This window comes from Neofelis nebulosa, chromosome 5 (genome assembly GCF_028018385.1).
Source record: "Neofelis nebulosa isolate mNeoNeb1 chromosome 5, mNeoNeb1.pri, whole genome shotgun sequence".
NCBI lineage: Eukaryota > Metazoa > Chordata > Mammalia > Carnivora > Felidae > Neofelis > Neofelis nebulosa.
The window spans coordinates 63497938-63523079 of record NC_080786.1 but is presented as its reverse complement, the minus strand read 5'-3'; the positions used below and the strand labels follow the sequence as shown (position 1 = coordinate 63523079).

At 42.9% G+C, this 25142-nt stretch overlaps 1 protein-coding gene across 1 annotated transcript; it reads right to left on the bottom strand.

Annotated features, from left to right (window-relative positions):
* Positions 1-409: 409 nt before the first annotated feature.
* On the bottom strand, positions 410-16250 carry CLDN11 (claudin 11). Its single transcript, XM_058730483.1, has 3 exons — positions 15796-16250; positions 11415-11579; positions 410-1715 (listed from the first exon to the last, which is right to left on the bottom strand). The coding sequence occupies exons 1-3, from the start codon at positions 16019-16021 to the stop codon at positions 1483-1485; spliced, it is 624 nt and encodes a 207-aa protein (XP_058586466.1). The 5' UTR covers positions 16022-16250; the 3' UTR covers positions 410-1482.
* Positions 16251-25142: the final 8892 nt, after the last annotated feature.

Sequence of the window (25142 nt, the reverse complement as noted above, 5' to 3'; positions counted from 1 at the left end):
ACAATTTTGAAAAAAATGCATTTTAGATACTATTACCAAAATACTCTATATTGTGTGTGGTTTATACTTCCTTTTATACCTAGCCAATTTCTTCACTCAGTGTTCAAAGTAGATAAAGAGTTTAACTGTGTAATGCTTGGAACTTGGTTTCTAATTATTGACCATTTATATATGACTTAAAGATGCTATAACATCATTCCACTAAAGAAATCTAACAGAGCACCTAGGTTGCATCTTTATGACCACACACGACCACCATGATACAGTAAATAATACAGAACATCTTAATTATTTGGGGCCGTGCAGAATAACTTGTTCTTGAGTCACTGACCAGGTTCCTATAAATTATTAGCAGAGATTAGTGACATTTTTGAAAATTTTTTGAAAATAAGAGAATATTAAAGGCCACTTTTGCAGACAGTCTGTTATTTTATTGCACAGATTTCACTTAAAGAACAAAATGCACCATCAATGTTTGGAGAGTTTGGGGTCTCAGATACTGATACACTATCAGTGTTTACACCCGTAAAGCCAAATTCAACAGCACAATTTATGTTAAACAATATCACTTCAAGATGGCTAACAAAATGAAAATAGAGAATGGGGGAAAGCTTTCAAAATGTGTTAATTTGAAGCACATGCAAGTGTAGGATTAAAAACTACACCGTACAAACCTGGAAACCAAAAACGTTTTGTGGAATGTCAGTCACAGTTATATTCACTTGTACTGTTATTTGTCATATAATTAAAGTCTATTCGGTTCATTTCCTTCATACTGATGAATTGAGAATTTCAGGAAAGCCATGGTTATAAAAATGATCAATCTTGAAAAAGTATGTACAGATAAATGTAAAATCACAAACTAAAAAATATCCCCGCCCCTTGCCCTCGACTTACAAAAGGGAAAGTTTCCCATAGAGGAAAGTTCCACAGTCCCCTCCCTCCCCACCCCATGTCCCCAGTTCTATTTTTTTCTATCGCTTATAACTAAATGACCTTGGAGCTGAAGAGGAGGGAGCAAACAGAGAGGCATCTTTATGAAGCTCCCATTGTCATCTGTAACGGTTTGAAAAGTGTCTTTTATTTCTCTCCCCACACCCAACTCAGCAATGTTTGCAAGATATTTAAAATTTAAAGAGAGAGAGGAAAATACATATACATATACATATACATATACATATACACATACACATACATATATGTATATATCCTGGTGAACAATAAAGTTAATGCCCAAGAAAAGAGCTAATAATGGGCAAAACCATGAGAAAAGTGTGTGGGCATTTTCTGAGCTAAAGATTTCTTTTAAGGCAATAAATGGGGAGCAGGGTGTTAAGACTAAAAAATGCCAGACAGGATGCTTTTCTGGACCTTTGGCGTTGGAGCCTGGCAGCGGAGTGGGCTTTCCCCGCCTGTGGCAAGCAAACCGAGGGCCGTGGCCCCAGTATCTGCAGCACCTCCGTGGGCAGGCTAGCAGCCCTCTTATACGTGGGCACTCTTGGCATGGGTTGGGGAGCTGGAGCCCGAAGAGTAGTAGAAACGGTTTTCACCAAACGCCTGGGCATCTCCAGCGCAGCAGACGATGACACAGCCACCCACGAGGCACAGGACAGCACCGATCCAGCCTGCATACAGGGAGTAGCCAAAGCTCACGATGGTGGTCTCGCGGTGGGCGCACACAGGAAACCAGATGGTGGCAACCATGGCACAGAGAGCTGGGGAGACATGAGAGGGCTATGACTGGGCACACCCATCACACACCCCAAGCAGCAGACAGGCTTCCCTTCACTCCACATGCACACCCCTCTGGCCTCCAACTAACTCCGGAAAGCTTGATACGCACAGCTCTGCTCCCGTGGCAACCTGAACCTACAAGTTTGCATCTATAGAATCAACCGATCGAAAGCTGTGTCAAACTGCTAGATGCTTATTTTTTCAACTGGTGGCAGAGATGAAAGAACTCCAGTGTAAAAGCCCAGAAATAAATCACTGAGGCCGAAAAATATGTACTTGTATTTACTTATGTATCTTTACTTCGTGTATCTATACTTATGATTCTTTTATTATGCTTACCTAATTGTATTATAATTATCTCTTTACATGTCTATTTCCCATTCCAAGTTCTGGGTTCCTTGACGGCAGTGGCCATGTCCTACTTATGTTTGTAAAGTCAGTATTTAACCCACTATGAGGCCCATAGTATGTGCTCGGTGTCGACTAGCTGAATGACTGCATCGCCTGAGGTATTCCGAAATGAGAAACACAGTGGTGCCCATTCCATTTATCCACTCTATTTTTTCAATTTGGTCAATTCACATTACAAAGACCTGAAGAAGCCATGTGAATTCTCTTGCTGTGATGAATGTTGTTAGACACCAGTGGAATATCAGCTAAGAGTTTGAGTTTGTGTGATGCTGTTCGCAATCACAAAATCTCAACATACCATAAACAGCACTCAAGGTAAAAGAATTTACCCATCCGAGGATTTTATGGTGTTGGAATTTGTGATGGGTCGCAATGGTAGAATTTTATGGTCTTCCACCAACCAGCCTTTCAGACTTGGTGTAGATTTGAAAGAATAAACTAAGAAATAGCTTCTATATCATTTAGTTCTTCTCTTCCTAAGCAAAGGAGCTAAAAAGGCAGGCAGAAGCCCATAAGAAAGTTAAAAAAATAAATAAATTTAAACCTCTACACCAGCACTGCCAAATACGGCACTCACTAGCTACATGGGCTTTTAAACGTTTTTCATGAGGCCAGTGAGATCAAAAAGCAGAGTTTTGAATTTTAATTAATTAAAAGTTAAATAGTCATATGTGGCTGGTGGCTCATGTGTTGAACAGCACAACTCTAGACAAAGTAACTCCATAACCTCCTTTGGTATCATCTGATTTCTCACAACTACAAGCAGGACAGAAATTTTAGTTGAAGCTTTAAATTGGGAGGATACATTAAAGTCGGCAGATCAAGAAAACAGTAACAATGAGGTTTCCAATCATAAGCCATAAAGGTTTCAATAAATTCAAGGCAGAGCACCGCAATGTTTGCTGCCTGCAGTATCCTTGTTACTTTCAACTCAGCAAGCATTTTTGATTTCTACTCACACTGAGTGACTTTCTGACTTACCTCTAGGCCCAAATAGAAGAAATATAATTTCTCTGTACACGTAAGCACTCAATTCTAACAGCCTCGTACATTAGTTCTAAACTGAACTAAAGATTGAAGCCTTGCCCATTTTGAAAGATCTCTTAAACTAGCTCACTGCATTTGTGTAACTTGTAACATAACCGCACTCCCCCAAGCTGGGTATAGATACACATAAATAGATGTGATTCCTATCATAAAAATACATAGATCCTAAGTGGAAGTCAGAAGGAAGAAAGTTAATTTGGGGGCTTTGATTGCTCAAATTGACTTTTTAACAGCCTAAATTCACTCCATTAATTATGTACTATTCACATATTTAAGGAGTTGTTATAGATCATCTAAGAAGCTAAAATCTGTCTATATATTAATGTCTTCATTTTTTTCTTAAAAGAGTAAAATCAATCATGCCAGCTTCTGTAATGTTTGTATGAGACACCATGAGAATATGTATTTTCATTCTGTGAATAAAATGTTCTCAAAATGACCAGTGCTGGGACTCCTGGGTGGCTCAGTTGGTTGAGCATCCAACTCTTGATTTTGGCTCAGGTCATGATCTCACAGCTTGTGAGATGGAGCTTCGCATTGGGCTCTGTGTTGACAGCACTGACCTGCTTGGGATTCTCTGTCTCCCACGCTCTCCTCTCCTCCCCCACTCAAGCTCTCTTTCAAAATAAATAGATAAACTTATTAAATTAAATTAAATTAAATTAAATTAAATTAAATTAAATTAAAAAAGAAGAAGACCAGTGTTAATTGTATCTTCCCTTTCCAGCTCAGGACCTCAAACACCTGGTGGGGGTGGGGGTTGGGGAGTCTTTTTCTCTCCTCCTCCAGCCGCACATTCCAAGTGTGGCACTCACGGAGAACAGCTTGGCTACTGTCCTCAGCAAGGCACAGAGAAAGAGAGAAGTCTTCTCTGTCAGGACAAGAAACAGAAACTCTTCTAGAGCATTTCAGCCAGAGAGAACTGCCCTTGGTTCTTCGTGTCAACACATAACCTAGCTACACACCCCTAGACCCCCAAAGGGGGCACTCTCTGCTTGAGCAAAACAGCACCCTAGCAAGTGCTTCCAAACACCCAAGCTTGATTAGAGGGAGAAGGTGGAGAGTGAAAAGATGAATTCCATAGGAAAAAAAATATTTGATTGCCAAACAACTGGTTTGAAAACAGCTTATGGTTCAAATTAGGTATAATATTTTTCAATTACTTCGTATTTATACATACAACACACACACACGCACACACACACACACTCACAAGTATTCCCCACATTTCACGTAAACCTAACTCCAATACAGACTTGATGTAGATTTTATAGAATAAGATAAGAAATTGCCTCTAATTTCATTTAGTTCTTCCCCCTTTCCTAAGCAAAATAATAAGAGTATCTTCACACAGGGAAAGAAATCAGGCTCAATATTCCAAAAATAACCATCAGTCTTGATTTTGATTGCTTTAGGGATTTTATTAGATTTTATTCCAGTGTAATTCACTAGAAAAAGGAAAAATCAGGAACATGTCTAAACATTTAAATAATGAGCCTATCAGGACTGAATGGGTGGGTGAGCGGATGAGAGGTGGTCTCATTTCAAGTCTACTTTCCACTTCAAACACATCAAAACTGACTTCCAAAATCATAAAACCTTAATGTGACTTTAACACACTTAAAGTTACAAACTCATGATTTACCTCATTAAAAATTTCCTCCTTTTATAATCCATGCAAAACAAGGCAGACTAGTGCTAACGGGGTCTTTATTTCCTAGCAGATAAATGAACTCTGGGTCGGATTCCTGTGGCTCTCAGAGACGAACCACATCAAAACCACTGAAAGATGACAGGCCGCTACACAACACGAAGGGAAATGAGAGGTTCAATACAAACAGTGACCTTCAACTGAACTCAGAATGAAGAATGTTTAGAAACTAAAAAAGGAGAATTTACTCAATTTCAGCATCGTTTGAAGGGAAAGGGGAATGTTTTCAGCAGTAAAGTTAAAATGCAAGTTAAAATGCATTACTTAACCAAAAGATGTAAAATATTAATAAAACTGGCAATAATTTGGGACTGTCTTAATGACACAGAAGGCCTGCTGGATTTATTTCTGTTTGTGTGCACGTGTGCACACACACACAGACACACACACACACACACACACACACACACAGAGTTTATAATGGCTCTCCCAATTATTTGGAGAAAAGAAAATGCTTTTCTAAAAAAGTCACAGTTTCCCATAAGGTAAAGAAAAGTGAAGAAAGATAAAGAGAATTTTCATTGCTTTTCTTTGCATGTCATCAGAATGTATTTTTTAAGTAAGTCTCTAATAGAAGAATTTTAACACTCAGATTTTTCAATCTGTTTCTCCTCTTCTACCTTCAAAAGATGCAATAGTTGGGGCGCCTGGGTGGCGCAGTCGGTTAAGCGTCAGACTTCAGCCAGGTCACGATCTCGCGGTCCGTGAGTTCGAGCCCCGCGTCGGGCTCTGGGCTGATGGCTCAGAGCCTGGAGCCTGTTTCCGATTCTGTGTCTCCCTCTCTCTCTGCCCCTCCCCCGTTCATGCTATGTCTCTCTCTGTCCCAAAAATAAATAAAAAACGTTGAAAAAAAAAAAAAAAGATGCAATAGTTAACTGCACAAGGGTGGCAGGAATAAGTCATTTGGGAGGGAGCAGAAAGTAAAAATTGGGGACATACTTAGCTAAAATAAAAATTAAAAAAAAAAAAAAAGGAGGAGGAGGGGGAAGTGGAGGAGAAGGAGAGCAGGGGAGAAGAAAGCTTCACTGTGTAGATTATAGATTCATCCAGACTTGGTCCTCTCACCAGTAGAACTCCTGCTCTTTATAGAATAAATTGTTTGCCTCTTTTGGTAAGTTTCAAATAATGTAATACAATGTGTTCTTTAGTTGACAGAATACAGCCTCATTAAAAGTTAACAATGATCTTGATAGAGCCAAACACAGAAAATAGTTGGAAAAGCAATTTTAGAGCAATGAAATGTAAACACAGCTTTTAATTTCTTTAGGGATCAAATGACACACAGTAATATACGGAGTTAAATCAATGTGAAATTAAAGAATATTAGTACATGTGTGTTTGACTTTGAAGGTAACAATTTAGAGACAGAGGGAAAGACTGACAAGGGGGCCCAAAAAGGCAGAAGGGCACCAGATTCATTTCTTCCTTCCTCCAATGAACATCTCTGTTTTCAGGCTTTGTCACTTTCAGAACTAAGAACTGATAGTACTTTTAAGAGCATTATTTCTAGCACCAAGCAATATTTCCATTAAAATCACATAAATTACTCTGAATGATATAAGTAATACTGGAAAAATTCTTCCTTGACATTATATCTGAGATTTGCTTCAAAAAAAAAAAAAATCTGGGGACTAGAAGAAAAGAAGCACATGGATGAAGCAGATTGGCTGTGACTGAGAATGAGTTTGGGCTCATGGGGTTCATTATACTATTTTTTCTACTTCTGTGTATGTATGAAATTTTCCACAATAAAAACTATTTCTTAAACTTTCTCCTTTTAAACGTTTTACAATGCAAAGAATGCTGCCTTCTACAATTGATGCTATTATAACATATGATCTAAATAGCAACAAACTTTAGCTTTGTGCCGGTTAACTTAAGGCAACAAGTAATGAGATTTCTAATGAGCTATTGGCTGGAGTCATATTTATTTGTTGTTTCCTTATAATTTGAATCTAGAAAAATTTTACTTTTTATTTTTATCATTTGTCATTCTCTAAATTTTGACATAAGAAAACATAGTTGCCAAAAGACATACTCCTCTCATACTATGGCTTTTATGAAGATTTAATATTTAAAACAAGTCAATGGAATGTTTGACTATATTATTTTTCCTGGCCTGCTTTCAACATTTTTTCCTTTATTTTTCTATTTCACACATCATTATCTTTTTTTTCCCATAACCTTTTTTAAAAGCCAGTCTCATGGTTATTTAATATTTTTTTCTTTAATCACAGGATTTAGAGATAGGAGAGGCCTCATAAACCAGTTAACTCCTCCAATTTTACCAGTAAGTTCATTTTAAGCCACAACCGTACTAAAGATACCGCAGCCTTCCCACTACCCACATAAAATTTGATTGACATTACGGACTTGTTTGTAGAAAGCTAATGACTTTAGAGGAAGACTTTTTCCATCTATTTGCTTAAGACGCCGGGATTAAGAGCATCACTGTTTACTACACACCCAAGGGAGACCTTTCCTAGGACACCTGATTCTGTGTGCCGGACAAACTCAACCTGTCCCACATTTGCACATGCCTTTTATTTTACAGCAGTTCCATTATTAACTTGTAAGTTTCAAGTTAAAACAACTTTTTTCCAATACAAATAGGATTCTTGGGGCCATATTTTTAAAAAGGAGAGAAGTTGAGAGGGTCCCACTTAGGGAAGAATATACACTTTCTTTCTGTCCATTCCCTACCTCATCTCCCCAAGAAACACTCAAATCAAGTACTTTCTAAGTTACAATGAGGTGAGAATGAGACCAAATCAGAACTAAGCTTGAGCATTTTCAGTTGGGTAGCTTAACATGGCTTCCTATAATAGAATAAGCAAAAAAACTCCAACTATTTATTGATCCCTACACTCCAGTTTCTACAAAGTAAACAATGGAAATGTTTCCATTAGACCAGGATGCAACCAACCTAGTGTTTCCAGGAACAGCTCACTGTCTCTCTTGACCAGTGCCATGTGTGGAGATTACCCCACAGAAATGAGACATCAACAAAAGAATACCCACTTCCCTCTGGCTTAGGTCTCTATTTCCTCTAACCAACAACAGCAATTATAATAACAACCATTTGTTGAGCACTTATTATGTGCCAGACGCCAGGCTAAATAACTTGCATACCTCCTTTCACTATTCTTACCAATCTCAGATGAAAGCATTATGGTCTCATTTCATAGAAAGGCTCAGAGACATTAAGTAACTGCCCCAGTTCACACAGCTGGAAAGTGGTAGATTGGAGATTCAGTACTATTGGTCTGGCTCCCAGTGATGAGATAAAGCAGCTCAGGGCATAGGCACTTCCTGCCTTGGCAGGGGCTCTTGAAAGCTGCAGACTAGGGTCGCCTGGGTGGCTCAGTCGGTTAAGCTAACAACTTCGGCTCAGGTCATGATCTCATGGTTCATGAGTTCTAGCCCCACATCAGGCTCTGTGCTGACAGCTCGGAGCCTGGAGCCTGCTTCAGATTCTGTCTCTGTCTCTCTCTGCTCCTTCCCCACTCATGCTCTGTCTCTGTCTCTCTCTCTCTCTCTCAAAAATAAATAAACATTAAAAAGAAAAAAGAAAAGAAAACTACAGACTATGTTCACCTGGATCCATCCTAGATCTAAGGAGCCTGCTACATCTGGCTCCCATGCCTTCCCCCAAAGCAGGGCTGAATCCTCACAAACTTAAGACAGTTGAGAAGATAAAGCTATTGTACAATAGACATATAATTTTTTTAAGCTTTTGGAAAAATAAAAATTTTCAGGGTCAGGAAGAACTGATTTTAATTAATAGTCCTTACAGTTTCCATACCAAGATTAGCTTTGGTATTGTTTCCAGTTCCCAGGCCCCAAAACCCCGGTGCTGCCTAGTCCCCTTTGGTCAGTGACCACACCTCAGCGGAAGCACCACTGGTGACCTCTAGGATCCAGCAGGAGCCCAGCACTGGCTTCTCCGGGGAGAGCAGAGCGTCAGAAGCCAATCCAGAGCAACACAAAGGGAGCCTTCACTCACTCTAGCTCCTCCCACCCACTGCCAACAGGGGAACCGAGGCACCGGGCTCCAAAGAAGACCCAGAGGAGACCAGCCGGTGCCACAGCTGAGACAATGAGCATTACATTTCCAGAGCTAGCTTGTTCCTGTCAAAACAACATCCAACCTGAAGGCAAATGGCCACGCACTGAGAAATAAATCCGGCAGGAGCCATGAAAGAGGCGGCAGGTAACACTGGAAATTAAACGCTACAAGAGGGCACAGGGAGGTGTCCTCAGCCCAAACTAATAGCGAGTGGCTGGAAAGGTACAGCCTCTCTGAGAGGGCCAGATCACTCAATGCCCCTCCATCTCTTCACTCAGACAGGAGTCAGGGACTGAGGGACCCACACCACTCCCCACCCCACCTCACGCTCCTCTCTGTGATTCTGTCCCCATACACCAACGAACCCACTTGAAAAACGTAAAGAAAAGCTTTAATTCAGCTAGGAAGTTTCAAACAACTGGTTGCCTTTGGTTTTTTAATAACCCTTGCTATTCAGCTGGACGATTCAGTTGGTTTTAGAGTTTATTTAAATACCAATTTGTCTGTATGTACTTGCTTTTATATCTTTATTTTCCAACAAGGCTGGGTTTTGTTTGTTTGTTTATCTGTTTGTTTGTTTTCAGTACCTCCTTATTGAAAACTCCACATTCCTGCATTATCTGAAAGCCCTGGGGAATTTCACAGCCAAAAATATCTTAGTGGATATTCGTGACTCTCAGATGGAAGGCCAGAATTTCTAAAAATGAACACCTAATACAACAGGCCCACCTTTTGGCTCTGGCACCCTCAGAGATAGAGAGAGCCCTGTGGGACTTCTGTAAGACTATGCGGAAAGCAACCATGGTGCCTGCCAAAGATGACAAGGGTTTCCACCTGGATTCCGCAAACCAATTTACCTGTAGAGCTTTGGTCTAACTGTTGGAAAGAGAATTCGAATGTAAAGATCTGACTTCCAAAAAGCACTGTAAAGAGGACCTTGTGAGTTAGATGAGTCACATGATACTGATTGTGTGTTCCATGGGGCACTCCATCACAAATTCTTTGTGGCTGGACCCAAAATGTCCATGCCCAGATTCTTCTCTGGAAATGACAGTGGCCCTCTGGCCTTTTTGCTCCTGTTACCCACCCCTCCCCCCTCCACACATACACACACACACACACACACACAGTTGTGTGTACAAGCCCCTCCTCTGAATTCTCTGTGGCTTCACAAGCCCCTGAAAACCTCCATCCCTTTGCAATCTTGGGAAATGGCATCCCTACCTCTCATGTCCCCTTCCCTCACCAATATCACTGTGTGTGACCATTACTAAGTGGCATTGACCCGCATAGAACCCTGACCCTTACCTTTAAGCACATGGTCTGATACCAGTTTGGGGATGGGAATTCCTTGTCTCAGGAATACCTGACTTCGTGTATAACCCATATGCAGAGCAGTTGCTGCTCACCGATGTATCAGTGCACTCTACAACAAGAGCTGCTGTTCTTAAAATTCATGTCTTCTATTAGGATTTAGAATGTGCTGATGGAATTAGCACTCAAGAAAAAAGTAGAGAGAAATGAAGTCACTCAAGAGAGCAGAGCTAGAAGGACCCTCCCTAGGTTGTTAAATCAAGCCCTCTGTGGGCAAGCACAACAAGGAAAACTGAATGGGCACGTGCCATTTCCTTGGCCTGGGCTGTCCCCCCTCCCCACCCTCCACCCCCCGCAATCTAAGATCTCACCACCTTCTCTTCAACTCTCATCACTGGGATCCTCTGCTCTGGGAAACTCCTCCAGTCTTGCTTAGGTTCCTTCCTATGTGTGTGCACAATCTGTGTACCTTCTTTAGATGAGCACATGCCACACTCCATGAAAATATCCAAGTGCACTCCAAGCAGAGACTACCTTCTTCCCCAGGGTCCCCAATGCCAACCGTGATGCCTGGCACTCCGCAGATGCCCAGTGAATCTTTACTGTATAAAAGACTGAATCATCACTAGTGATCTACCACCCTCAACATCTTGCTTTTCCCTTGCCCTCCTTTCTCTACTCTTTCCTTATAGGTTAACTGAAGTTTTCGATCGTGGCTACAAGTAAGAATCACCTGGAAGCTTTCCAAAAATATCTTTGCTTGGTCTGATGCCAAGTAATTCTGACTCAGTTGACCTGCTATGGGATCCGGGCAAAGGTATTCCCGAAGAAAAGATTCCACTGTGTTACTCTTCTGTCGCTTGGTCTCTCTCTTAAGTATACCCTCAAAATCCTTTTTACCTTTTGGTTTTAAATTTATTTTCATGCCTAGTGACCCCCACAGACATTACTCATCCGTCTGCATAAACGACGCAGGAAACATAAAGGGATACACATTGTGGGGATCTTTTCCTGGGTGGATTCACTTGGCTTCCTTTTACATGCTCTTGAACTCAATGAAGCAGCAGCAAGATCTGAGATTCATCAGACTCACTTGGAGCTGGGGTGCTATACAGAAAGCTGTCTTACCTAGCAGAATGAGCATAACGCCAGCCAACTGGGCTCGCCTGTACTTGGCCACACCAGGCTCATGGCCCATTCGGATGCAGGGGAGAACCGTCAGCAGCAGGAGAATGGCCGGCAGACCCAGGACTGAAGCTGCGATCATCAGGGCTCGGCAAGCCTGCACATAGCCTGGACACAAGAGAGCACACAGAGGGGTTAGACCGTGGGTCTCCCTGACCCCTGAACCCTGGCTCAAGGGAATTCAGCACCATCTGCCTTCCTCTCGTCCCATTCCAGGACTTAGAATGTGGTAAATGTTATCTAAGATCACTTCACATGTTCAGTTTTTAAAGTGACTCCATGACACGAAAGGGAGGTTGGAGGCTGGAGATACTGGATGGAGAGCTCTAGGCTAGACCACTGGTCTAAGCCTTCAGGATGAAGAGGCCAAGAGTCCAACTACACTGTTGCATCACCTTATGAAAAATTCAGATTAAAACTCAAATCTTGGGGCGCCTGGGTAGCGCAGTCGGTTAAGCGTCCGACTTCAGCCAGGTCACGATCTCGCGGTCCGTGAGTTCGAGCCCCGCGTCAGGCTCTGGGCTGATGGCTCGGAGCCTGGAGCCTGTTTCCGATTCTGTGTCTCCCTCTCTCTCTGCCCCTCCCCCGTTCATGCTCTGTCTCTCTCTGTCCCAAAAATAAAAAATAAAAATAAAAACTCAAATCTTCCCAGATGCCTTCTGTGAGGGTCTATGTTGACTCCAGCCTGCTGTTGATACACTCTACCTGTGTGACCTTGGGCAAGTTACTGAACTGTTATGTCTTGACACTCTCCACATCTATAAAGTAAAAATATAATAATAGTACCTATATCTCTCTAAAAGAATTCAACTAAGATTAAATTAGTTAATTCATACAGTGCTTAGAACAGTGCCTAGTGCATACTAAGTATTCCAAAAAGATTAGCTATTATTACCAGTGTTATTACTCTGTGTCAGTGCAATCATTTTATACTAGGTATATTCGGCGATTTTGTCCTAACCATGTGCTTTTAATTCACGTTGTATATAGCATGTGGCCCTAACTAAACTAAGACTCAGGCTTCCTCTCTTGACATCTCCCCAGAGACTGCTGTGCTCACGAATCCTGACCCCTATTGACTGATGGTCAGACTCCATCTCCTTCCTCACCCACAGTCTCCTGGGCATGCTTCCACAACGGTCTGGTATCCGCTCTAAAGGCATCTCTCTGGCCCCAAAGATTTCTAGAGGGCACACTCCTGCTTTGGTCTTCATGGAGTTAACACAGTGCCCCCAGCAGATGACGTAAACATACAATTATGAATTAAGGAATAAGAAGTTGAATGATAGGGGAGCCTGGGTAGCTCAGTCGGTTAAGCGTCCGACTTCAGCTCAGGTCATGATCTTGCAGTTCAAGAGTTCGAGCCCCCCATCAGGCTCTATGCTGACAGCTCAGTGCCTGGAGCCTGCTTTGGATTCCCTGTCTCCCTCTCTCTCTACCCCTCCCCCACTCATGTTCTCTCTCTCCCTCCCTCTCTCTCTCTCTCCAAATAAAAATAAACATTAAAAATTTAAAAAAAAAAAAAAAAAAAGAAGTTGAATAAGAGTGGAGCAAACCCGGGGCGCCTGGGTGGCTCAGTCGGTTAAGCGGCCGACTTCGGCTCAGGTCATGATCTCACGGTCCGTGAGTTCGAGCCCCGCGTCGGGCTCTGTGCTGACCGCTCAGAGCCTGGAGCCTGTTTCAGATTCTGTGTCTCCCTCTCTCTGACCCTCCCCCGTTCATGCTCTGTCTCTCTCTGTCTCAAAAATAAATAAACGTTAAAGAAAAATTAAAAAAAAAAAAAAAAGAGTGGAGCAAACCCAATTGAACGTTATGCTGTCAAATAAAATGCCAGGTAACAATTTCATTAAGAAACAGATTACAATATGTGCAAATTTATGTAAAATAAATCTGACAAGATACTAGCAGAATATGGCAGACTTCAATGTATTGTTTCTCATTAAAACACTCTTCCTTCTCCAAAAATAAAGGAGGGGGTTGTACTTACTACTCTTCCTTTTTCACTCAGAGGAAATTAAGCTAGTGGCTGCGGGTGGGAGGGTGGGTAGAGTTAAAGGCAAAGCCAAAAATGAGCCCTGATTTCTGCCTCCACACACTCCACACGACTCTCATACCAAGATGCAACTGCAACACTGTCTCTTAGCAAGACCTAGCTATTTTACCAGAATTCAGACTCCACAAGGGTACTCTTCCAGTCATTACCCACCTCAGCTTCTTCAAAATTAAGGGTAAACACTCAACTATTGACTTTATTGACTTGAAGACCCCCCCAAAGAGGAGCCACAGGATTCTGAAACAGGATCTCTGACGGAAGTCCTACGCCCCTGCAGCTTATAGGAGAGCAGGGTGAACACATCAGAGACGGTCAACTAGCAACTGAGGTTCTGAAATTCATAGTGCAGACTATCCATGTGCTAGATTCCAAGGCCATGTCTAAAAAAACAAAAGATGGACTCTGAGATCTGTTCCTGTCCCCACCCAGGTGTGAGGGAGGGGGACAGCAGGAAGGATTAGGCCCTCCCTAAAATGTACTCCATCTGTAGGATGGAACATGGTCTGTTCTCCGAAAATAAACCACTTGGCTCTGAATGTTCAGTAAACTTAATTTCAGGGGAAGGAAGGAAAGAGTGATTTTATGCTTCAATCAGATTCCTACAAATACCATGCCCAGCTTTTTGAAAAAAAATTATAGCTACAATTTATGAAGCCTACACTACATCAAAGGGGGTTTACATTTCTCATATCTAATCCCCAAAACAACTCTGTAAGATAGGTGGTTGGTTTGATTTTACTTTTTAAAGGAAGACATTTGGGATTCACAGACATTAGTGAATTGTCCTAAATTACCCAGGTTATGAGCACTGGATCCCGGAGTCTGACCCAGGTCTACCAAGGCCACCATTAAGTGAAGGTAAGTGAAGATCTGGGTTCCCCCCATCTCTGTCATTCTGAAAGTTCAGAATGGAAAAGAAGAAAGTACATTGTGTGCACCAGCCCTGTTCCCCGGATTTCCTGATGCAGGAGAGGATGGAAAGAGAGTAGGACGCCATCTTTATCTTTGAGGAATTTAAAATGTGTAGGAAAACTTGATTCACAATGAACAAAAATGTCAAAATGTGCCCTGATGGAAACAAGAGTCAAATACCAGGGAAGCAAGGAGGAAGGGGGGATTGATTCCAACCACAAGGACTGGGAAATAGGAGGCACTTTGGGGTAGGTTTAAAGGGGGAGCAGAGTCTCTAGGGAGCTAAAGGCTCACCCAGGAGATGGCACAAAGCCAAAGGCTCCCAAACTGGTCTTGAGACCAAGCTGCCCCGCTGGTTAAGGATAGGCCTTTAAATGGGCACCATCCTCAAAGACTAGTGGGGACAGAAGGCAATCCTTAAGGGGAGCCCATGACCTCGCCAATCACCCAACCACCCACTGGCTCGAGGTTTACATCTGAATTGAAACTGTTGCCCAGAATTTTTCAGTGCCCACCACCCCCTCCAATCCCGACCCAGGCTGGCGTGGAAGGAGTTGGGAGGCTAGATAATTCTTCCCTTGTCTCCCGCAGTTGGAGGGGAGCGAGCGACCGATAGTGGCGCGCCTTCTCGCCAGGTGAGCGGGGGGGGGCCCCCCTGGGGACGACAGCTCTTCCCTAGTGGACATGAGAGGTGCAGAGGCAGGGAGGAGAATCCCCGCAGGCCCGCGGACCGACGCCCCCACTGCGGTGGCAAGGGGTGGGGGGAGTAACACAGGCCCCCCGGACCTACGGGAACCGACCTGGCAGAGCTAGGGGGTCCGGGACTTGTGGCCAGTCTCACAAAGACGAAAGACCGGGTAACTCGGCCTACTCCTGTTGGGATCGCTGGAATGTTAGGGTTTCTCTCCTCCTCGCCTCTGCGCCTCTGCGGGTGGAGTCTAACGCCCGAGGGAAGAGGCCCCGGGGGGGGGGGGGGGGGGGGGGGAAGGGGGGCGGGTGGAGGGAAGTACAGTACTTCTGAACCACTGACGGTGGAAGCCTGAGGCAGGTGGGTGACCGTCAGTCGTTAACATGGACAGAGTTCCAGCTAGGTGTCTGCGTCTGTTTATTAACTTCTCAGGGTGACTCGGCCAGTGGCTACCACTATCATCCCAAATTCCGGATAAGAAAACTGAGGCTGAGAGAGGCTAAATTCAGGACTGCCTGATCTCTCTACAAGGTGGGACTGAAAGTATCAAAATATGCGCTAAGGTCTTCAAGGCCTTGAAACGTTTCTGTGAACGCCATCTAATGCACCCATCCCGGGTCTGCCCCGACGATAAGGGCTAGGAGCAGCCGCTCGAGAGGTGGGGTCCTTACCCGGCAGGATGAGGATGTCCACCAGGGGCTTGCAGTGGTACAGCCCCGTGGCCATGACGCAGTCTGCCCACAGCCCCTTGGAGCCCAGTTCGTCCAGCTTGCGGCAGGTGGGGATGGTGTAGCCGCAGGTCACCACCCAGTCGTTGGTGGACGTGGTGACGATGATGCCAATCCAACCCACGAAGCTCGTGACGAAGCCCACTACCTGCAGGCACGTGGCCACCATGGTGGCCACCTTGGCGTCTGCGGGCCTCGCCCCTCACCAGCTGTGCCTGCGCCTGGGACTGGACGGCACCTGCCGCGGTCCTCTCGCGCGCGCCCTCGAGAGCCGCTGACCGGCGACGGGCGGACGTGCGACGCTGGAAGCGGCGGCAGGCAAAGAGAGGCCGCGAGCCCAGCTCCGACGGCGCGACGGGCGCACGGCGGCGGGGACAGCGGCGCGGCTGGGCAGTGCGCCCCCGCCCCCCTCTTTAAACCCTGTAGACCCGGCTGGCGAGCGCCAATCGGCGACGGCCCGGGTGGAGCCAGCCAATCGCGGGGCGGGGCCCGGAGTTGGGGGTTGGGGAGGGGGAGCAGGGTCAGAGAGGGGGCGATGTGGCCTCTGCGCCCAGCCCGGCGTCGCGGGTCCAGGTTAGAAAGTAAAATAATCCGTTCCAGGTCCAAGAAGTGGAGAGCGATGAGAGGGCCCGCGTCAGGCTCCAGTTCTGTTTCGCTGCAAATTATTTCTCTTCTTGCTGCCCCTCTGTCACCTCTGTCTCTGGGTCTCCGCTTCGCTCCCTCCCTCCTCATTCTCCCCACCCGCTCTTTCTTCCCAGCTGAGAGCTGGGACAGTTCCTCCACCGCCCATGAGGGTAACAACGGAGGAGCTGAGAATTGCCCTGAGGAACAGAGGAGAAGCATCCGGCATACCACAGTTACTAGTGGAAAGAAAATGATCCTTTCTGGTGCTTGAAAATCATCAGAGGTGGACATGGCCATATTAATGGTGAAAACAGCAATAGCAACTCAGATTTATCCAACTGTACTGTCATGTACTATATGCACGTGTTTATATTTATGTATTATTTAATTCTCATAACAACCCTCTGTAATAGGAACCATTGTTTACGCATAATACGTATGAAGAAATAGCACAAGAGGTTCAATTGCCCAATGTCACACAGCCAGGTGGGAAGAGAGTCCGTGGGCCCCTTAACCCTTCCTGGGAACCTCTCCTGATAATCACTTTCTGAAAATTCTTGAAGGGCTCAAACTCCGTGTTTTGACACATTGAAAGCTAGGCTGACTGCTCTGGCTGAGGCTAAGTTAGTATCTATACTCCAGTGAGAACTCTGGGTAGCCTGAAGTGAGTGCTCTACAAGTGCTTACTACCGTCATCATCATTAAGCCTTCTTCTCTCTTTGCATTCAAATGAGACCCATTATACGCACTTTTTTATCAAGTAGAGAAGTCCCCCTTGGACTATATTTACATTAAACAATTTCGATTCCCTTTGATACCTTTGGCTTATCTTATTATATCCCTCTATCAACAACCATGAGATTTAAAGATGAGGAGGATTTCAGCAAACACAAAACTTCCTACTCAATCTAAGATATGGATCATGAATCACAGCTACTAAGCCTTCCCATATCTATTCTGGGTGTCAGGGCAAATCACCAGATCTCCTAGGGAAGACTAGGCTTGAGGAAACCCCAAAGAATCCAAGCGCACAAACAGAAAAGGCTCCACAAATAGATGACAGAGTGTCAAGGACAAGAGCCCACAACAATCACTGGGGAGAGCTCGGTGGTGGTGAACAACGCATCCCAGGCTGCCTGACTTCAAATCCTGGCTCCACCAATAACTAGCTTGGGACCAAGTTGCTTCATCTCTCTGGGCCTCAGTTTTCTTACTTGTAAGATGGGGATGAAAATAGTGCCTACTTCATAGGTTTCTTGATTGTTATATGAGTTAATATACATATAGAGCTTAAAACAGTATCTGGTACAAAGCGCTCAGTAAACCTGAATAACGATTCAGAACTCTTGCTTTTCACTCTTATGTTCTCTCTGCATTCATACAGGTTTGGTTTGTAGAAACTGCTGTAGGAATATGTCCCTTTTTTGAAGGAGCCATGTGTTTGGGGGCATTTCATCACCAGGATCTATTGACCTGGATGTTTTCAGATGTTTCCTTCATAACCTTTTTTTTTTTTTTTTTTTTTTTTTTTTTTTACAAAAGAGCTTTTGTTTTAAGTACAGTATAGACTATAAAATCCGGGTTGCCTGGCTGGCTCAGTCAGTACAGCATGTGACCCTTGATCTTAGGATTGTAAGTTCAAGACCCACATTGGGTATGGAGCCTACTTAAACTAAAACTTAAAACATAGATAGATAGATAGATATAGATATAGATAGATACACATATGTATATATTAAAAACTATAAAACCCAACATCAATTCATTGAAAAAGCAATTATGAAATCTGCATTCTTATGACTCCATTAGCATTTGACATTCCAACAATAAAAATTCAACCAATCAGAATTCAACAATGCTCAGGTCACCCACAGGTGACACACACAGAGGTATTTGTAAAGCCAGATTTTAGAACTCAGACACTAAATGGTAAAAGGTTGTCAGGTTGTTAAGTTCTTGGAATGGAACCTCCTGAGGTTATATTCCAACTTTATCACTTGGGCTGTCCCTTAACCTATGTAACTCTCAGGTTCTCGATCTATAAAGTGAGAATTGTCGATGCCCCATAGGGTTATTGTTCAGGTTAAGTGAGATAACGTATGCAAAGTTGAATATTTATATATATGCTTTATTTACATATACATACACACATATATATTACAAATGGGCGCTCATAATGTTAGCTACTGTTAGCATTATCCATAGGCAAAATGGATTAATTGAAAATATGAGCTGCTTTTGATAGAAACTAAAGATAAAATAATTAGGTTATACAGAGAAATCCTAAGATGAATATTGAAACAATCACAACACAGATGTACACAAGGCCACTGGAGGAAGAGCTGCAAACTGTAACCTGCTTGAATTAATTAGCCATAACAGAGCATGTCCCTCGGAAAGGAAGTTGGGCAGCCATGGAAGCACCAGGAACTGGAAGCCAAGAGGCCATGAGAATCCTCTACTATCCACGGGAGATGGTATAGTGACCCACCAACACCAAGAACACTGTCCCTTTGGTAAGGTTCCCTGTATACTGGGGAAGTCCCGGAAGCTATTTTAGCTGAGGGACCTACCCTAAAATCATCCACATTCCTGTGGTGACTCTACTCCCCAAGGCTTCCTTGTGATTAGAAAATGACTTCCCACATGGCATGACTTAATAAACTGACGTTCCAGGTCTACCACAGTCCCGGGTACCGTTTCAGCAGTGAAAGTCAGTTTCTCAGGGTCCAGTCACCCCAGTCAATGATGGGCTCCCAGTCCTCCCAGACAAGGTCTTTCCAGTTAATTTTCTCTCAGAAAACTGTGCCTTGCCATCTCTTCACATTTCTGTGTAACAGAACTAGTAAGGTAAAGCTGAAATCTGATCCCAGCTCTTCCAACCCTAAGTCCAATATCCTTTCCATTACAAAAAATGTAAGAAGGTCTTTCCTTCCTTAATCTTGTTCAAAAATGTATAATGGAGAGCATTAGAAAGGCAGTTGATGACCTTAACCCCAGATATGTACTGAACAAAGGAGTCAGCGTGGTTAACTGTTCTACCATTCACACTGAAACATAGTCACATAGCCTGTGATTCAGTTAGAGCACTAATGCACTAGGCACTGACAAGTGTGTTTGCTTACAAGCAGCAAAAGCCCACACAGAAAGCAAAACTTGGGCCAAAGGAGTGGGCTTACAGCGACTACTAATGGTTGTCTTTTATCATTGCATAGCTGGTGAAAACATTTTCTGTGTCAAGGGGCCTATGATTTGCAGAGAAACGTGATTAACAGCAACTTCCCACATTCTACATGTGTGATCATTAGCCCCAAATGGAATGTACACTTCTCTGTAGAAAGCTTTCCTCCCAGGGGCGCCTGACTGGCTCAGTCAGTAGAGCACGCGACTCTCCATCTCAGGGTTGTAAGCTTAAGCCCCACGCTGGATGTAGAGATTACTTAAAAACAAAATCTTAAAAAAAAAAAAAAAAAAAAAAAAAAAAGGCTTTCCTCACATATTAAGAAACATGCATTTCTTTAGAAAATGTGAAAGCATAGGACATATATGATACTACTTGGGTGAGATCATTCATTTAAAAATTAAAATACTTTTGGGGTTCCTGGCAGACTCAGTCAGTAGAGCATGCGACTCTTGTTCTTGGGGTAGTGAGTTCAAGCCCTGCATAGAGCTTACTTAAAAAAATAATTAAAATACTTTTAATAAGGCTTCTTTTAAAGGATAAATTCCTCTTGTGGATTTTAATATTTGGTAATACAAAATTCCAAATACACATACATTTTTAGAAATATTGTAGTATATGGGCGCTTGGGGGGCTCAGTCCATTAAGCATCTGACTTCGGCTCAGGTCATGATCTCACAGTTTGTGAGTTTGAGCCCTGCATCTGGCTCTGTCTTGACAGCTCAGAGCCTGGAGCCTGCGTTGGATTCTGGGTCTCCCTCTCTCTCTGCCCCACCCCTGTTTACGCTCTGTCTCTGTCTCTCAAAAGTGAATAAACGTTAAAAAAAAATTAAGAAATATTGTAGTATAGGGGCACCTGGGTGGCTTGGTTGGCTAAGCGTCCAACTTCAGCTCAGGTCATGATCTCATGGCTCGTGGGTTCAAACCCCATGTCAGACTCTATGCTGAAAGCCTGGAGCCTGGAGCCTGCTTCATATTCTGTGTCTCCCTCTCTCTCTGCACCCCACCCCCAACCCACACTCTGACCCTCTCTTTTTCAAAAATAAATAAACATTGGGGCGCCTGGGTGGCGCAGTCGGTTAAGCGTCCGACTTCAGCCAGGTCACGATCTCACGGTCCGTGAGTTCGAGCCCCGCGTCAGGCTCTGGGCTGATGGCTCGGAGCCTGGAGCCTGTTTCCGATTCTGTGTCTCCCTCTCTCTCTGCCCCTCCCCCGTTCATGCTCTGTCTCTCTCTGTCCCAAAAATAAATAAAAAACGTTGGAAAAAAAAATTTTAATAAAAAAATAAATAAACATTAAAAAAAAAAGAAATATTGTAGTATAAACTCATAGTGTAATATAAACTCATAGTGTAAGCAAATGTGAAATGCCCTGTGAGTTTGGGGGTTTTGTCTATTTTATTGATCACTGAAATCTGAGTGTGGCACAGTGTCTGAAAGACTTAAAGGCACTCTGTACCTATCTGTTAAATGGAGTTGAATTGAAATGTTCCCCCCAAAAAGAGAGACTGCATTTGCAAGCCTCCAAGTTTCACTAAGATGCTGTCTCAGTCTATCTGGACTTCCAAAAGAGAATGCCATAGACTGGGTAGTTTATAGAGAACAGAAACTTACTTCTACAATTCTGGGGTTAGAAGTGTAAGGTCAAGGAACTGACTAGCAGATTCTGTGTCTGCTGAGAATCCTCCTCTAGGTTCATAGACAGTAGTCTTTTTGCTGTGTCCTGACATGATAGAAAGGATAAGAGAGTTTTCTGGGGGCTCTCTCTCTCTCTTTTTTTAATTTTTTTAAATGTCTATTCATTTTTGACAGAGAGAAAGACTGTGAGTGGGGAAGAGTCAGAGAGAGGGAGACACAGAATCCCAAGAAGGATCCAGGCTCTGTGCTGACAGCACAGGACTCGAACGCAGGACTCGAACTCTTGGACCACAAGATGATGACCTGAGCCAAAGTCAGATGCTTAACCTACTGAGCCAGCCAGGCACCCCAGGGTCTCTTTTATAAAGGCACTAATTTCATGCACGAGGCCTACACTCTTAAGACCTAATCACCTCCCAAAGGTTTAGGTTTCAACCAGCGATCGTGGGAGGACACAAATATGGGAATGGGAAGCAGATGGGAATCTGAAGAAGAAGAAATCAGGAGGTAGGGATTAGAACTGGTCTGAGAGCAGGCAAGAGGCAGTAATGAAGGCCCTATGTGGTCTCTGTACCCACCTGCTGTCCTTGGTAAGGAAGAGACTTCTCCAGTAAGGAATGTGTGCTGCTCAGGTCTCAAGCAGGAAAGTCTCTGATTACCTAGAGATACTGGCCTCAGTCAAGGTAACTCCCTCGAGAGCAAAGCAGCACTTTCACAAATTACTTCCATCTAGAATTTCAACTTCAGCTACTGGGGAAAAAAAAAAACCAACTGTCTTTTCAGGGTCCCAGTTCTTGGCCTGCATCATGCAATTAAAAAAACATTCCTAGGGCACCTGGGTGGCTCAGTCAGTTAAGTGTAGGACTCTTGGTTTCAGCTCAAGCCCCACATCGGGCTCTGCGCTGACAGTGAGGAGCCTGCATGGGATTCTCTGTCTCCCTCTCTCTCTGCCCCTCCCCCACTCACTCTCTATCTTTCTCTCTCTCTCTCTCTCTCTCTCTCTCAAATAAATAAATAAACATTTTTTAAAAATCCTTCTGGGGTCCCTGGGTGGCTCAGTTGGTTGAGTGTCTGACTTCTGCTCAGGTCACGATCTCATAGTGACTTCGAGCCCTGCCTCAGGCTCTGTGCCATTTGCTCAGAGCTTCAGATCCTCTCTGGCCCTCGCACACATGCGCTCTCATTCTCTCTCAAAAATAAATACACTTTTTTTTTTTTAAATTCCTTCAGGAGCCATTTTATTCCAAATTTCTCCTCCTTCCACTCAGAGATAAAGCAAAATAATAAAAAGCTGTACCTGGATTGTTAGGTTTGAGTCCCTTCCAGAATGTGTTTTCTCCTCTGCTTTCAAATAGCCATTTATCTGCTTCTCTACCAGAAGTTTCAGAATACATTAGATAATAGGCCTCATTCAACCTATAAGATTATACATCCTAGGGGCACCTGGGTGGTGCAGTCAGTTAAGCATCTGACTCATGATCATGGCTTAGGTCGTGAGTTCCTTAGGTCACGGTTCATGAGTTCCCGCCCCGCATCGGGCTTTGTGCTGATGGTGCAGAGCCTGCTTGGGATTCTGTCTCTCCTTCTCTCTGCCGTTCCCCAACATGGGAAATAAATAAATAAACATAAAAATAAACAAAAATTTTAAAAAAGATCATACATCCTGAAGAACAGAAGTCTTTATTTTTAGTTCAAACAGGAGATCACATTTTCTAAAAATAGAATAGTAGCAAAGTATGTAAGTACTGAAAGGAAAATAAGACAATTAGCTAGAAAGCCACACCATTAAATTCTCTTAGAAATTAAGAGCAGGTATTTCTACTTACCCACCTAGGACGTCAAAATACAGAGCAATCTGTCAAACTTTAAGTCTTTCACTGAAAAATGTATGAATTATAAAATAATCAAAACTATCATGTGTCCTCTTGTTATTCATTCAACACATGATGTAAAATCATAAATTATGTTATCAACACGATACTGTTCCTAAAGAACTACTAGAAGGGAAGCCAATGTCTCAACTGTACCGATTGTTTTCTTTGTTCATTCATTTGTTACATAAATAAAGATTCTACTTTATGAATTGTCCTGAATGAGAACATTCTTGGACACCAAGATCCAAAGGAGACATTAGAGCAGGTGGTTAAGAGCACTGGGTTGGAATTCTAGCTCCATCACTTATGATTTGTGTGACTGTGGGCAAGTTATTTAACCTTTCTGTTAAGCTATTCTATTTAGTAACGAAAATTCTATTTCCTGCCAGTAAAATGGTATTGGAAAATAGTAATTATGTTATAATAACCATGAGATTTAAATTCATTACCATATGTAAAATGCTTGAAACAGTGCCTGACACATATAAGTACTCGATAAACATTAGCTTTTATAAGCAATCAGTTGGTTTTAAACCTGTTTGAAACCAGCATAATCTTCATATTACATAGCAGTGAAATTCAAACCATTGCATAATCTGGTAGCAGATGAACAAGAATTTGAAAAGAAAGCAAATGGCATCCCTACTCTAACTAAAGGATAAGCCCTTTTCAACGGGCAAGATATTTCTAGCACTTCCCTCTTTTTGCCGTTAAGATTCAGCAACTAGATACAATTCCTTTTTAATTCCACTCATGATAATATTTTTGCAGAAATTAGCTTGGCCACTGGAGGGCTCTCACAGCCTCTCATTAACCCTCTATCAAAGTGATTTAATAAAAATAACCAACACAAAGAGTGAACATTACAAAATACCAATAACACAAATGATATGCTCTTTTTCAAAATAATTCAGCAATATATAAAGGACTTAAATATGTATATTCTTTGATCCAGCTGCTAAAAGTCTACCTAAGAAAATCATTATAAAAGTATTCAATTAAGTTTTTCAACTTACATTTCAACTAAGTGTTCAGTTAAGAAGCAAATATGCTGGGGCACTTTCCTGGCTCAGTCAGCAGAGTATGCGACTCTTGATGTCAGGGTCATGTGCATCTGTGTTTGGCTGCATGGTTGGTGGAGGTATCAAGAGGGGAAAGAAGTTAGATAAAACTCTTCTCGAAAGAAAGGGGGTGTTGGGCACCTGGGTGGGTCAGTTGGTCAAGCATCCAACTCTTGATTTTGGATCAGGTCTTGATCTCAGGCTTGTGAATTCAAGTCCCACACTGGGCTCCACAGTAGGTGTGAAGCCTACTTAAACAAAAAAACAAACAAACAAACAAAAAAAAAAAACAAATCAAGCAAACAAACAAATGAAAGATCCAAAATCAATAACCAAACTATAAATCCTGAGGAACTAAAAAAAAAAAAAAAAAAAAGAGTAGGGGCCCCTGGCTGTCTCATTCAGTGGAGCATATGACTCTTGATCTCAGGGCTGTGAGTTCTAACCCCATGCTGGGTGTAGAGATTACTTAAAAATAAAATCTTAAGGGATGCCTGGGTTGCTCAGTCGGACTTTGGCTCAAGTCATGATCTCACAGTTCATGAGTTCAAGCCCTGCGTCAGGCTCTGTACTGACAGCTCAGAGCCTGGAGCCTGCTTCAGATTCTGTGTCTCCCTCTCTCTCTGCCCCTCCCCTGCTCATGTTTGCTCTCTCTCTCATACACAAAAAATAAACATTAAAAAAGAAAAAAAATCTTAAAAAAATAAAATAAAATAAATTTAAAAATAAAAAAAAGAAGGGTAAACTAAACTCAAGTTCAGTAGAAGGAAAAAATAAAGAGTGGACATAGAGAAGAAAAAACAGTAGAGAAAATCAGTAAAATCAAAAGCTGGTTCTTTGAAAAGATCACAAAATTGATGAAACTTTAGCTAGATTGACTAAGGAAAAAGAAGACTCAAACTCCTAAAATCAG

Bases quoted from the DNA above. Each gene is read 5' to 3' on its own strand.
- CLDN11 (XM_058730483.1), bottom strand. From the start codon at position 16,021: ATGGTGGCCACGTGCCTGCAGGTAGTGGGCTTCGTCACGAGCTTCGTG. The intron at 11,580-15,795 runs GTAAGGACCCCA...TCTTGTGTCCAG, and splicing joins GGACATCCTCATCCTGCCGG to GCTATGTGCAGGCTTGCCGA. The intron at 1,716-11,414 runs GTAAGACAGCTT...ATGTCTCCCCAG, and splicing joins CGTTATGCTCATTCTGCTAG to CTCTCTGTGCCATGGTTGCC.